This window comes from Vulpes lagopus, chromosome X (assembly GCF_018345385.1).
Source record: "Vulpes lagopus strain Blue_001 chromosome X, ASM1834538v1, whole genome shotgun sequence".
NCBI lineage: Eukaryota > Metazoa > Chordata > Mammalia > Carnivora > Canidae > Vulpes > Vulpes lagopus.
In genome coordinates this window covers 80,923,961-80,938,233 of record NC_054848.1, presented here as the reverse complement: position 1 = coordinate 80,938,233, position 14,273 = coordinate 80,923,961, and the positions used below count along the sequence as shown (strand labels likewise).

Here is a 14,273-nt window from a genome sequence, read left to right as displayed (position 1 = left end):
CTCCCTCTATAGCTATTTTCTGCCTTCCCAGAGGGCCCTGTCAGAACTCACTCTACATTCTTGAGCGAGATCTTCTGACTAGGTCGAGTGGCTGAGACCGTGATATAGATGTGAAGGGCGGCAAGGTCCAAAAGCATCTCTGGCTTGGGTTCCATTCCAAAGCGTTCTCGGATAACATCGTTCCGACTCTGCAGCAGAGAGCAGTTGAAAGCCATCAGTTAAAAAAGGTGTTTGCTCTCCAGCCCTCATCCCCCGATCTACTCCATGGCACCCCAGAAAAGCATTGCAGCATAAAGTAAGACATCCTAGATAAAGGGGAAAAGGAAGTTTCTGTCCTTGGGGAAGAGGCAACTGAAGAAACTTGGCTCTCAGGGACACTATTTGCTTCATTCAGCAGATGCTGGGCAGGCTTCTCAGTGACAGATGCACACAGTGGCAGGGGCACAGATGGGCAGATCATCTAGATCACTGCAAAAGTGAGACATGACACCACTTTCTTTCTTTTGTCTTGTTACAAGAGGACTTCCTGCCTTTTATTGGAGGCCTAAACTCACTCCCCAGCCATACAGGGATCCTCTACTAGCTCAGGTGGGAATAAAGAAAGATACTGGGAGGAGCTCTCCATAGAGCTCAGACCCCAAAGCCCAGGGTGAGAGATGGACCATAGTGATGGGGCAGATATTCTGTTCCTTGAGGTCTGAAAGTCAAAAGCAGCAATGAGTCAATCTTCTCTATGTTAGAGAAGCCCCTAACATGACAGCCCCCAAATCCTGAAGGTCAGAGTCCCAGCTATTAATGATTCAGCCTGGGTTAGACCAATTGCCCATTTGGCTGAGGTGAAACCAGGATGAGTTAAGGGACTAGGGAGCCACAATGGTATCACTACAGCATAGGAGAGAGTAGAAAAGGAATGCTTCATCAAGGACCATCTATGTAGAAAATCCAAGGGAGGGACACCTGGATGGCTCAGTGGTTGAGCGTCTGCCTTCGGCTCAGGTCCTGATCCCAGGATCTGGGATCAAGTTCTGCATCGGGCTCCTTGCAGGAAGCCTGCTTCTCCCTCTGCCTATGTCTCTGCCTCTCTTTGTGTATCTCATGAATAAATAAATAAGATCTTTTAAAAAAATCCACGGGAATCTACCAAATGCTTAATAAAACTGATGAGTTAGGAAGGCTGCAGGATATATTAGAAACATACAAAAATCAGTTGCGTATCTACCTGCTTGCGACAAACAATTGGAAATTCAAATTAAAAGTCAAAATACCCTTTACAATAGCATCAAAAACTATGAAATCATTAGGGATAAATCTGTCAAAAATAAGTGAAAGGCCTGTATACTGAAAACTAGAACACACTGATGAAAAAGACTAAAGAAGACCAAAATAAATGTAAAAATATCCTATGTTCATGGGTCAGAAGACTCGGTATGGGGAAGATGTCAATCCTCCTCGAATTGATCTATAGATTCAACCCAACCCCAATCAAAATCACAGCAGATTTTTGGTAGAAATTGATAAGCGAATTTTAAAATTCAATGCAAAGAACCTAGAATGACCAGAACAACTTTGAAAGAACAACAAAGAGGATACATGCGACCTGATTTTAAGACTTACAAAGCTACAGTAATCAAGAGTGTGATGTTGGCATAAAAATAGATAAGTAGATCAGTAAAGAGTTCAGAAATAGACCCACACACATATATAGACAACTGATTTTTGACAAAGGTGCAAAGGCAAGACAGTGAAGAAAGGAGACTCTTTTCAACAAATGGTGTAGGTGCAGCTGGATTTCTTTTTTTTAAGATTTTATTTATTTATTCATAGAGACACACAGAGAGAGAGGGAGAGAGAGAGAGAGAGAGAGAGAGAGAGAGAGAGAGAGAGAGGCAGAGACACAGGCAGAGGGAGAAGCAGGCTCCATGCAGGGAGCCCGACATGGGACTCGATCCTGGGTCTCCAAGATCATGCCCTGGGCTGCAGGCAGCGCTAAACTGCTGCACCACCGGGGCTGCCCTGGATTTCTATAGAAAAAGGAGAAGGAGGAGGAGGAGGAGGAGGAGGAGGAGGAGGAGGAGGAGGAGGAGATGAAGAAGAAAATTGGTCGATACCTTGTACTGCATTAAAAAAATTGTCAAAATGGATCACAGACCTAAATACAAAATCTAAAGTACTAAAACTTCTAGAAAAAAAGGAGAAAATCTCTGTGACCTTGAGTTAAGCAAGGATTTCTTAGATATAACATCATGAGCATGATCCATAAAAGCATTATCCATCAAAGAACAAACTGAGAAATTGGATGGACTTCATCAAAATTCAAATGTTTGCTTCGGGATCCCTGGGTGGCGCAGCGGTTTGGCGCCTGCCTTTGGCCCAGGGCGCGATCCTGGAGACCCGGGATCGAGTCCCACGTCGGGCTCCCGGTGCATGGAGCCTGCTTCTCCCTCTGCCTGTGTCTCTGCCTCTCTCTCTATCTCTCTGTGACTATCATAAATAAATAAAAATTAAAAAAAATTAAAAAAAAAACAAAAAACAAACGTTTGCTTCGTGGAAGATACTGTTTAGAGAATGAAAAGAGAAGCCATAGACTGGGAGAAAAACTTATCCAACAAGCAACTTGGATCCAGGATATATAAACAAGTCTCATAACTCAGTAACAAGAAGATGAACAACCCCAATAAAAAAGTATGCAAAATATCTGAAAAGATACTTGACCAATAAAAGATGTATGTTGGCAAACAAACACATGAAAAGGTGTTTAACATCATTAGTCAGTGGGAAATGCAAGTGAGAGGAGATACTATTGAGATACCACTGAATACTATTAAAATGACTAAAAATAAATAAATACTGACAATACCAAGTGCTGATGAGGATGTAGAGAAACTGGAATGCTCATACATGGCTGGTGGGAATGTAAAATAGTATTACCACTCTGGAAGACAATATTGGAATTTCTTTTTAAAAAAATGAAAGAAAGACAGGTCTACTGTATGATCAAACCATTCCATTCTTAGGTGTTTACCCAAGAGAAAGGAGAGCATATGCCATACAAAGACTTGGGCAAGAATATTCGTATAAGCTTTGTTTGTAGTAGCCAAAAACCTGGAAACAACCCAAATGTACATCAGTAGGTGAGCTGATAAAAACATTTTGGTACATCCATACCACATAATGCTACTCAACAATAAACAAGAATGGAGTAATGATATACACAACAACAAGGATGGATCTCAAAATCATTAGGCTAGGTGAAAGAAGTCAGACAAAAATAAAGGTATGTACAGTATGGTTTCATTTATATAAAAACTCTAGAAAATGTGGATTAATCTATAGGGATAGGAAGCAAGTCAGTGGTTGCCTGGGGGTTGGGGGCAGGGAGGAAATTACACAGAAGCTTGAGGAAACTTTTGGGAAGTACTGGATATGCTCAGTATCTTGATTGTGGTGATGGTTTTGTGCATATAGACATATGCCTAAACCCATCAAACTGTTGTTTTAAATATGTTCAGTTTATGTGTCAACTAGACCTCAATAAAGCTGTTCATTATAAAAAAGAAGAAATTACAGGTGAAGTCCCTATCATCCCGAAGGGGAGGGACAGTGTGAACATGGTCTTGACACCAAATTCCAAAACAATTGAACCAAGATGATCCCTGGAAGCTTGGATGAAGAAATTTAGGGCCCTGAAGAAGAAAATAAGAACCAGACTTAAAAAATGCATAGAGGAACCACAACACATCGCCCCCAGAGTGCTGGTACAGGAGCTCAAGGCTGTTGGAGAAATGTTCCTAACATTTTAGATTGTTAGAAGGAGCAACCATGATGCCTCATAGCACATCTTCAGGTGTTGTTGTCATAGACATCATTAGAGATGAGTTCTCAGCTTATTTTTCTACTCTTCACCAAGCACTTTGGATGTTCTGTGAGCATCTAAGACTCAACGTATCCCAAAAATGACCTTAGCTTTTCCCCAAGCCCATTCCACTCCCTGTATTCCTTAACTCTACCAGATACGCATTGAGTCAAAGCCCACTGGTTGTACCTTTTTGTTATTTCTTGAATCCCACCCCACTCCATTCCAACCTGCCCTGGTTCTGGCCTCCATCATGTCTCCTTTGGATAACTGCAATCGCTTCCCAGCTGGCCTACTTCCTCGGCACTATGTAATTTTTCAAAGTGGCTCATCTGCCTGGGTGGCTCACCTTTTCACATTTCTGTATCCACACCCCACAGCAGAATTTCTTTACCCCTGGCTACCCATGAGAATCACCAGAGGAATTTGGAAAATATCAACGTCTGGAGCCCATTCCCATAGATTTTGATTGATTTGGTCTTGGGTGGAGCAGGACATTTTTTTTTTTTTTCAAACCTTCCCAGGGGATGCTAAGTGCAGCTAGGGGTAAGACCCACTGCCCTAAATCAGTGGTTCCCAGACACCATTGGACATCGGAATTCCTTGGATGGCTTGTTAAAAACATGGGCCTGAATCATTTTGAAGTCAGGGCCTATCAGGCCCTTCACCACCTTGCTTCCTGTCTATCCCATTTCATTTCTTATTGCTCCTCACCTCACATTCTGCACTCCAAGCATAATAAATTGCTCACAGTTCTCTCACCAAACCATGCTGTTTCATGCCACCAAGGCTTTTTAGGTGTCTGCCACTTTGCCTAGAATGTGCCCCCTCCACTCTATATCCACACACAGCAAACTTCCACTCATCCTTCAAGGCCAAGAGCATGCACGCATCACTTTCTCTTTGAAGCCTCCACTGTCCTCCTCCCAAGAAGAGTTGGTAAGCTGCTTCCTGGCTGCTCTTGCTGCCACTGTATCCTGCCATGATCATAGGACTGATGCACTGTTTTATATGCACTCATGCATAGGTCTGTTGATGAGATCTAGTGGGCTGGGACAGTTCTGTGTTTACCTTGATTGTTAACACCTAGCACAGGGCCTGCTCCAGCATGAGCGCTCAGCGAATGTTTCTAGAAGAACTGAATTGGGAATCATCTTACTGGAGCTAGGCACGGGGGTCGGGACCTCCTGTTACCCCAATGGGCTTTGGAAACCTTGAGATCCTGTGATGGTGACAGAGTTACAGGGGTTGCTTGCTCCCCAAAACGGATGAGATCTTTCCATACACACAGACAGGACTAGAGCCACAGCCAGCTCTGGTCACCAGGCCTAAACAATGTGACCATGTGCCTACAATGGTGGCAGGAAAGGAAAGGGTCTTTAGAGCTACCTGAAGGATGGAGTACCTTACAGAGTAACTTCACAGTGATGGCAGAACTACCTGACTGCTTATTTGTCCACTGGGCTGCCTGTCTGGGTATCCCCAATCAGACTCTACCTGGATGTACAGGTACTCGAAAGCAGCAGGATCCCGCCGCAGCAGTTCCACGGGGTCTTTGGGGAAGAAGCTGATTCGGAAGAGGCATTTCATTCCTTGGTAGTGTGTCCGCTGTACCACCTGAATCCCAGGGAGGAGAGGGGTGAGGAAAAGAGATCTGGGAATCCCTGGCTGTAGCAAGGAGAGCTGGCTTGGTGCTTCCTCAAGGCAGGGCTTGGGGCAGAGCTGGGCTGTTGCTCATCACTTCCCCCACCTGGCTCATCCCGGTGATCCTTCAAGGAAAGGTCTATCCTGCCCCCCTGGTCCAAAGTGACTATAATTTTTAGATCACATCACCAGGATGTGGCCTTTATCCACAAATGGGTCTAAGGCCCAAGATACGAGGTGGGAAGAAAGGGTTCCTGGGAACTTATCCGACACTCTTCTTGCTGTGGCAGAGAGGCTCAGCACCAGCAGAGGAAGTTGCTAATGAAAAGCCAAATGGAGGTTTTAAAAGCCCAATTGGAGGTATAGGTGAGACAAGCTGGCCAAATATTGGTAACTGATGAAGCTGCCATAGGTCATGAGGATTCATGATACAATTTTTTAGACTCTGGTGTATGTTAGAGGTCTGTTTTTGTTTTTGGTAATAAAAAAGTTTAAAATTCCATTTGGAAAAAGAGACTGATTGGACTCAAAAGGCCTCTTGAGGGGCTGGGGGTGGGGAGTTGAGTAGGCCTCCCTTTCAAGCTAACAATCTTCGCATTTGGCTGATGGCTAACCTTGAAGAGTTTTAAAATCCTCTCTCTCTCTCTCTCTCTCTCTCTCTCTCTGTGTGTGTGTGTGTGTGTGTGTGTGTGTGTGATTTTGGTTTTTGTCACATTCACATCTCCATTTAGGCATTTCTTTTTCCCTTCCCTCACCAATCTCTTCCCTCCTCTGGGAATCCTGGTCAGCTCTGGTTTGCCTCTCTGGCTCTTTCTGGGTGCTTTACCATTGGTGAAACACCAGCCAGCATTCCTGGCTTTCCCCAGCCTCTTTCTCCTACTCTGCCTTGGCAGTTGACATGGGTGACATGCTGCCTGTCCTCGGCCCCACTCAGCCCACCCTTGTTCCGGTCTTGGTGGTTTCAGTACACTCTGCTTGTTGACCTTTTCGTTTTAAAGACTGTCTGAAAGCTGAGTTTCCTCTCAGAGGCAGAAAAGTCTAGCAGGCAGGGCTTTTAGGAGGCAGGAGGCTTGACAGTGACTCACCACTCCATACCCTTCCCACTAGAGACCAAGACTCACAATCTCCATGCCCTTCCTAGGTCACGAGGAACACAGCCCAAAGCCTGCTGGACGTGTTTCATGTAGATCTTAGCTGAGAGCTATAACTTCTGTGGGCTGGCTGAGCCAATCATGATGAATTTTCCAGAAAGAAGGTACCTGGAGTCCTCTTCCCTAGTAGAGGCCACATGCAGCCCTCAAGCCATGCTGAAGGAGTTACTTACATAAGCCAGGGGTTGCTTGTCCTGGAGAAGCAGGAACTTGTGATTCTGTTCCAGCCCGGCATATTCAAGGACGAGGGCAAAGTGCTCAATGCACCTCAAGGAAAGCCGGTCCTGTAATGTCACCATCACGTCCTGTGGGAGAGATGTCACCATCACGTCCCTTGAGAGGGAGACAGCTCCATTCCAGTTCTGTGCTACTCTCAGCACCCAACATGGGAGCGGGAGACTGAACACTGAACAAGAAACATGGCTCCCAGGGAGGAGGCTGGGAAAGGGGCCAGAAGGAGACACAGGCCTTTAGGATGGCCCAGGTCTTCTCTAGGATGAGGACAGTGACCCATGAGGACTTGAGCCCTGGGGAGCACCGAACGTGCAGGAGGTAGAGGGAGGGGTTTCAGAACTTGGCCTGGCACAGGCATATGGCAAAATGTGGTCACAACCCTCCCTCCCTCCTTCTCTCCTTCCACTCAAAATGTTTTCCAAGCACATATCAAGTGAGCCACCGAATAAGGCAGGCACTATGCTGGTTCTCCTTTCACCTTCCCTAAGCCGGAATGTTCTCTCTAGTCTGTCTACCAACCCTTTTCTCAGGAACTCACAAATTAAGGGCCATAGTCATGTGATTAAAAGTAGACTCTTTCTAGATTCAGAATCTAAATTGAATGACTTGAGTTACTGGCAGAATGTTCATTTCTTTTTGTTTGTTGCTGGCTTTCAGAGACAATCAATTTAGTGACTTGAAAAATGTGTCCGCGCAGAGGCACTGTGTCACGTGTCTTGTGTACAGTCATAAATCTAACTTCTTCTGGGCTCTGTCTGCTCTGCTGCCCTACTTTTAATATTAGGATGTCTGCAAACATATCCTTGGGGGCTGCCCAGATGTCAGTTTTGTGACTTCTGCCATCTATTTGCTGGGACTTCAGCATACTCGAGGCTGCAGTATGTGTGTGTGTATGTGTGTATGTTTGCCTGTATGTTCAGGGAGTCAGCCCAGCTCAGCCCCTGGAGGCCAGAAAGAAGCCCCCTTGGGAATGAGAAGCTCCCTTACAGCCAGGGTTGCCAAACAAGCCCCTCAGTGAATATTAAAAGACGCTAAGCCATTCAAATGTGAGGCTGGAAACTGGTGGGTACTTGAGAGTATTTCTTTGTATCATCCAAGTAGCCACAGAGGTGCCAGTATTGCTGGAGCTCTGGCAGGGACAAATGAGGTTTTCTTTGCAGTTTAACTGCACTAGAATTGTGGATGGCCAAGCTGGTGATTGCCAACTGGTGTTACAAGTGGAACAGCCCCTGTGCCAGACTGTCGATTCACCCAGGTACCTCTCTGGGACAAGTGGCTTGGCAGCTGCTCCATGTTCTATGAATGGCCAGTGTGTGTTCCTTCCCTGAAGTAAGGGTGAGATCACAAGTCATGGGATACTGCTGTCCTGGAAGGCTGGGGCTACCTGGAAGCAACAATGTCATTGTGTCACAGTGTCATTGCAAGGTGGGGGAAGAAGCCTGGGCCAGGCCAAGTTCCAAGGAGCGGATGTTCTGGGATGGAGACAGATCTACAAGGGACATACCGGCCCATGGATAAACACCACGAAGGATTCTGCTGCAGAGAGATATCCATATCTGGAGGAGGGGCATGTGGACACTCCTGGGTGGCCTGGTTGTGCTTCAATGTCCCTCCCATAGACTGAGACCTCCAATAGGCAAGAGACCATCCCAGGAGCCCCTAAGGAATATATTTTGGTCTGGGGCCCCTTGGGGGACCCACCCAGGCCTAAGCCTTCCAAAGAGACTCTCAGTTCAATCCACACGGGTTAGGCCCAGTATTTTACGACTTGGGTGCTATTGGCACTTTGGGCAGGACAATTCTTCATCATTCAGGGACTGTCTCACTCCCTCCAGGGCACTCAGCATCTCTGACCCTGAGACACTCAATGCCAGGAGCACCATAAACCATGTGATGACCCAAAATTCCTAAATGCTGTCTGGGAGGGGAATGGCAACTCTGGCTGAGAACCATTGGCAAGGCCAACTCTGAACACCTGATAATTCCTCTTAGAGAAGTTTCCTGGCTCAGGGGTTTATTTATAGTGTTGTCTTGGCCACAGCCTGGGGACTTCAGGATGACTATTAGCCAAGGTGGGTTTTCTGGCAGCTGCTATTCCACTGGTTGCATGGAAATTCATTTTGGGGAATGGCATTCTCTTTCTAGATGGAGTCCAGAAGGAGCAAGAGTGGTTACTTCTGTCCCATTTCAGAGTTGAACCTGGGGTTTCATCGTTTCATTTCCTCTCTTCCTCAGGACTAAGGGAACCACTAAAACTTTCAGACAACTAGCTGAGCTCTTAAGAACAGCTCAGTAACTGCTCTTCCTATGAAAGGAGTAGCCAAAGGGACTGTTGCTGGACGTTTCACATGTTGGTTTGGTGCTTAAGATCTGGTTGTTATTTAAAAAGTGAAGCATGGCTAAGCTAATCTCCCAAGAGATTGTGTTTGTTGATTTCTGCGTGTAAGTGTGTGTAGGTGTTATTGTAGCAATATAAATCACTTTTGCTTTATAAATGTTTTAATGATCTTCACACTCCTTAGCTCCTCAGAGTCTTGAAGGATCCCTTATAACACTGACACAAAGGAGTTCACAAGTGGGAGTGTACAAACATGCACTCATGCCTGTGCATACATGTGCAGGCATGCATGCGTATGCACTCAGTTGCACACTCAGGTCTCCCCACCCCCACCGCCCACTCATCCAAGGGCTGTGTGTTCTTGCAGCCTGGGGCTCACAGAGGCAGAAGTTCAAAGGACACCTTGCTTCCCAGCAGCAATTCTGTGCAGACTCAGGGACACCCATGAACCAGCAGCCTTGTGTGCCCTAGAAAGGACAGATGCTAACCCGAGAGGCGAGACCCTGTATGTACCTTAACAGTGGTCCGGCCATCAAAAGTGAATGATTTGATCTGCCCATTTTCTAAGAAAACCTTCAGGACGTTGGGGATGAGGAGAAGAGCTTCTTTCTTCATCATTTTCTGTGAATAGGCAGGAAAAGGTCAAGGAGAAGGGCTCATTTAGAAGGCAGAGGGGAGACAGAGATGGGTATAGAGAGGAAGAGAATGGAGCAAGGGAAGGAGACAGGGAGCCACAGATATAGAAGGACAGAGAGACAGAGGAAAGAACAGATCAGTGATGATGTCACCTGCAGACCAGAACCAAATGCTCTCAGAAAACACTGGGCCATGTCAATAGTTAATCCTTCATTTGATATCACGGCACACCCCCATTCTACTGTGACTCAAAATTCCACAACATAGGGTAGTGCTTGGCCCTCAGAGACCAGATGGAAGGCCTCCTTAGGACCCACCTCACTTGCCTGCTCTTACGTCCTGACTCTTCCCATTCCACCAGGCTCTTCACACCCAGAGATCACATTCATGTTCCTGCCTTTGTGCTGCCAAACTCCCTCCTCTCCCATCTCCTTTCTGACCTGGCCCCTGCCTACTTCTCCAGAGTCCTGTCTTGCCAGGACTGTACTCACCTTGCTCTTCCATGCCTCTATACCTGTAACAATCATTCAGGGACTGTGTCACTCCTTGCAGGACACTTAGCATCTCTGACCCTGAGACACTCAATGCCAATAGCATGCCAAGTCGTTGGGATGACCCATAACCCCTCAGACATTTCCAAAAACTCTCTGAGCATGCACAGTACTCATCCTGATTGAGAACCACTTTGGCAAAGCCTGTTTTTGAACACCTGATAACTTCTGAGCAAATGTTTTCTTGGCCCAGATGTTCCTTTATTTATAGAGTGTTGCGTGTTAAGCTCTCAATAAATATTTGTTAAATAAAGACTATGCTCTCTGCCTTCCTCTTTCCCTCCTTGGAAAACTCCTATTCATCCTTCAAAACCCAGCTTAAATAAAAATTCTGTACAGTCCAAACTCATCAGGTACTTGGACCTGGTGTTCCCATGTGTTCTCATAGGAACGTTATACACACCTCTTTCAGTGTTCTTAGCGTATTTTTGAGGAATGTTTGTCTTTCACAAATGGTGACCTTGGAGCACATCGATGTCCTATTTAATCTTTGTAGTTCTGACATTGAGTGGAGTTCCTGGCACAGTTGGTGCTCAATAAATGGCTGCTGAATATATGAGCAGTAGATGCTTAATATGTGCTTACTTGAATGATAAGAATTATTAAGAGAATCCAATCATTTCCCTGGGCTATCACCAGTTTTGTAGGAACTGAAAAGCCGCATAAGATGGCCAGAAATCCTTAATTCAGTGGGCATTCATCAAGCCTCTTGTGTATACTCCACACCACGCTAAGTTCCATGAGGATCAGGCGAAAATAGAGGACTGGGTTTGGTCTTATACTCTTATTGCAGTGATCTGGCACACACACATGAATCCACTAGAGACCAATTATAAAACCAAAACCAAACCAACAGGTAAGATTTCCTAGGTGAGGCGAATTAAGTTTTGATTTTGAAAGAGATGAAAGGCATAGACTATTAGAGATGCCAGAAGAGGGAGAGTCCATATCTAGGGACTGTCGTGGACATGAAAAAATAAACAAGCAAGTCCTCCTGGGTCAGGGTTTGGTTGTTGGTGGTGGGGATCCAGAAGTCAAACCATGGTAGGAAGTGATGGGGTATAAAGTTGGAAAAGTGTGAATTCCTGGTTCTCTCCCTGGTCCTGAGATGCCTTGCTCCTACCAAGCCCAGAGGCCCTGGACCCCCAGGCTGGTGACACTCAGAGGTGGCAGGTTTTATTTAGCACACTGGGTTGGGCTCAGGTAATTACTTAATTGATTTTGCTTAAAAATAGAGTTGGCAAGGAACGCCCACAGGATTTATTTTTGCTCTGGCTGCTTAATAAAGCCCCAGAACACCATGGCCAAGGGATAATAGGACAGCCTGGAGTTACCTGGGCCTGGACTCCCCTAGGTCCCAACCAATGGTGAAGCTACTAGAGTCTACACTGGAGGCATGGGAGGCTGGGGGTGGTGACATCAGGTAATTTCCTGAGCACAGCTAGAGTGGGAAGATTGATGTCCATCTCATTCATATTCATATTCTCTCTCTCTCTCTCTCTGTCTCTCTGTCTCTCTCTGTCTCTGTCTCTCTGTCTCTCTCTCTCTCTCTCTCTCTCTCTCTCTCTCTCTCTCTCTCAGATAGGAGCCTCACACTGCACTTGCTGGCCTGTCCAGGAGCAACGGAAGTAACCCTGGGTGGGTCCTAGCCACTCTGGGGCATTTGCTTTTAGGTTGGTCTGGAGTCGGGGCTTGATCAGTCTGTGGATAGCTGGAATGTATGGAAAGGGGAGTCATGGTGTAGGAAGAGGAGAGTGGGGAAGAAAGAGTAGAGGGAAGAGGCAGAGATGGGAAGAAAAAGGGAAGAGAGAGATGGAGGGGAGGCTTTCATTGGTAGCCTGGTCTTGACTGATTGCTCTGTAAGGCTGAGATGGAATAGTTTGTCCTTTCCAAGTTCAATCTGCTTTTCCTCTGGCTTCTCGAGGCCTCAGGACACAAATGTCCCCTCAGTGGCTTTGATCTAACTGTGTCCTTCACCATGATCTCCAGGGCTTCTGGACTGTTCCCTCTTCTCTATGCTCACCACCCCCTACTTCTCTTTAGCTTCTTCTGTTAGGGCTGACATGGAGCCCAAGCACCAATTATTTGACAGCTTCCCTAGTGGGACCCTGTAGAGTCCCCTGGGCTTCCAGCTTTCCTTATATGGGGATGGAAGATGGCCTGGACTGAGTTGGGGGATGAGTGCCAGGGAAGAGGAGATGGAAGACACCTCTGTCCTCTAACCCTTCTTCTGAGTAGCTCTGCTTCAAGGGACTACAGAAGTGCCTGGCACCCCACTGGTTTCTACTCAGGCTGGGCCTGCTGGCTTTCCTCAACTGCAGCTGTGCCTCTTACAGAAATGCCATGGGCCTCCTGAGAGCCCAGCCCACAAAAACTTGCAAAAGCATACAAATGCCTGTTAGCTCTGGCTCTCTCTGTCCTCACCTCCACTGGTTATCACAGGCTTCTGCAGACTCCTGGGGGACTCCGGCCATAATCCATGCCTGCTTAACACACACCTCTCCACTCTCCACCCATCTCTTCTCATTTGCTTATCTGGAGTGGGCAGCTCAGCTCATGTACATCCCACAGAGCAGTAAGAAAGACTGCGGGCTGGCCATGACCCTCACAGCCCACCCCCACTCCGACCCAGCCTGGCAGCTATAAGGCATGAACCATCAAGCATCATCCACTCCTTGAAACCATACCCTCAGTGTGGGATTCCGTGTTGTCTCAATCTGAACTACTTCCCCCCAACCCCCCAACATCACCAAGTGGTATCCAGTGGCAGGGAACAGGTGTTTATTGTGCATCCCTAATCAAAGCTTTGTGACAGTGAGAGTCTAGTCTATCATTTCCCCCAGGCTCCTTGCTGGTATCTTCTCCAGTCAAGACATGCCATTGCAGGATCACTTCAGTGTGAAGAGGGCTCAATTTCACCAGCCACTCCTTGCTCTGGATCTTCAGAAAACCATTACCTCCTTCCCGCCTCTATCAAATAGCCCAGAGATGTTTGTGAAGTGCTTGCTCTGAGTGCATGCTACTGTGCTACAGATGGGGATTTCTCTAAGCACCACGAGAATCCTAAGCAAAGTGATACAGATTCTGTGTCCCTACAGTGCTCAGGGCTCTTCTGGATGCCACATACTCCTCTAACTCACCACCAGCCTGGAGCCCCGTGATCCTCCGCTTCCAACCTGTTCATAATACCATCCACCCCGAGTAGCAGCAGATGAGTACCTGCTCCAGAGCCAGACCTCCATGGCCAGTCTGATTCTAGGCAAGGGCCGAGGACAGGGAGCTAAAGCTGCACTTACTGCGTCTGTGTCTCCAACTGCCACCTGCTCAGAAAATCGGACCTTCGCAGGATTCCATCATAGCCTGGCCTTCTTTGCAGCACTGATGAAGGCAGATTTGGGAGACTGGAAAAAGAACAGAGGGCCGGTGAGTTCTCTATCCCTGGGAAAAACCTGACCTTTGCCACGCTGGAGTTAAGATGTCTCAGTATAGGTACACTTTGCCTTACTGATCCATAAGTCAATAAATACATATCGATTCCCTATTAGGTGCAAGGCAATGTGCGAAGTGCTTCCTTCTATGATTGGTGTGTTCTGAAAAGGCCGGGTATGAATTGAATTTGGGTAAACTGAATCCCATAATGAACACTCCAGGCCTAGGGAAGTGCACAAAAATTATCTTGTAATGACATACACTGAATTATTATATATTTGGTTTTCGTAGTGTGAGATAAACAGTGGTGGCTTTTATTACATCCAAATATGAGCATCTCAAAGGATTTACAGAAATGATCTTATTCATCTCAGAGATATGTCCTGCCCCTAGGAAGGAGATTATAGAAAATAATTCAAGGAAAATCAGGAGTCTTG

At 46.5% G+C, this 14,273-nt stretch overlaps 1 protein-coding gene across 1 annotated transcript in view; it reads right to left on the bottom strand.

Annotated features, from left to right (window-relative positions):
* FRMPD3 (FERM and PDZ domain containing 3) overlaps positions 1-9,841 on the bottom strand; it is a 41,298-nt gene extending 31,457 nt beyond the window's left edge. The window contains exons 1-4 of the mRNA XM_041742086.1: positions 9,734-9,841; positions 6,822-6,953; positions 5,351-5,470; positions 52-188 (exon numbers count right to left, since the gene is read on the bottom strand). Of these exons, the coding sequence (XP_041598020.1) occupies positions 52-188; positions 5,351-5,470; positions 6,822-6,953; positions 9,734-9,838 (494 nt within the window). The 5' untranslated portion in view covers positions 9,839-9,841. The remainder of the gene's footprint in view (positions 1-51; positions 189-5,350; positions 5,471-6,821; positions 6,954-9,733) is intronic.
* Between the last annotated feature and the right edge of the window lie 4,432 nt (positions 9,842-14,273).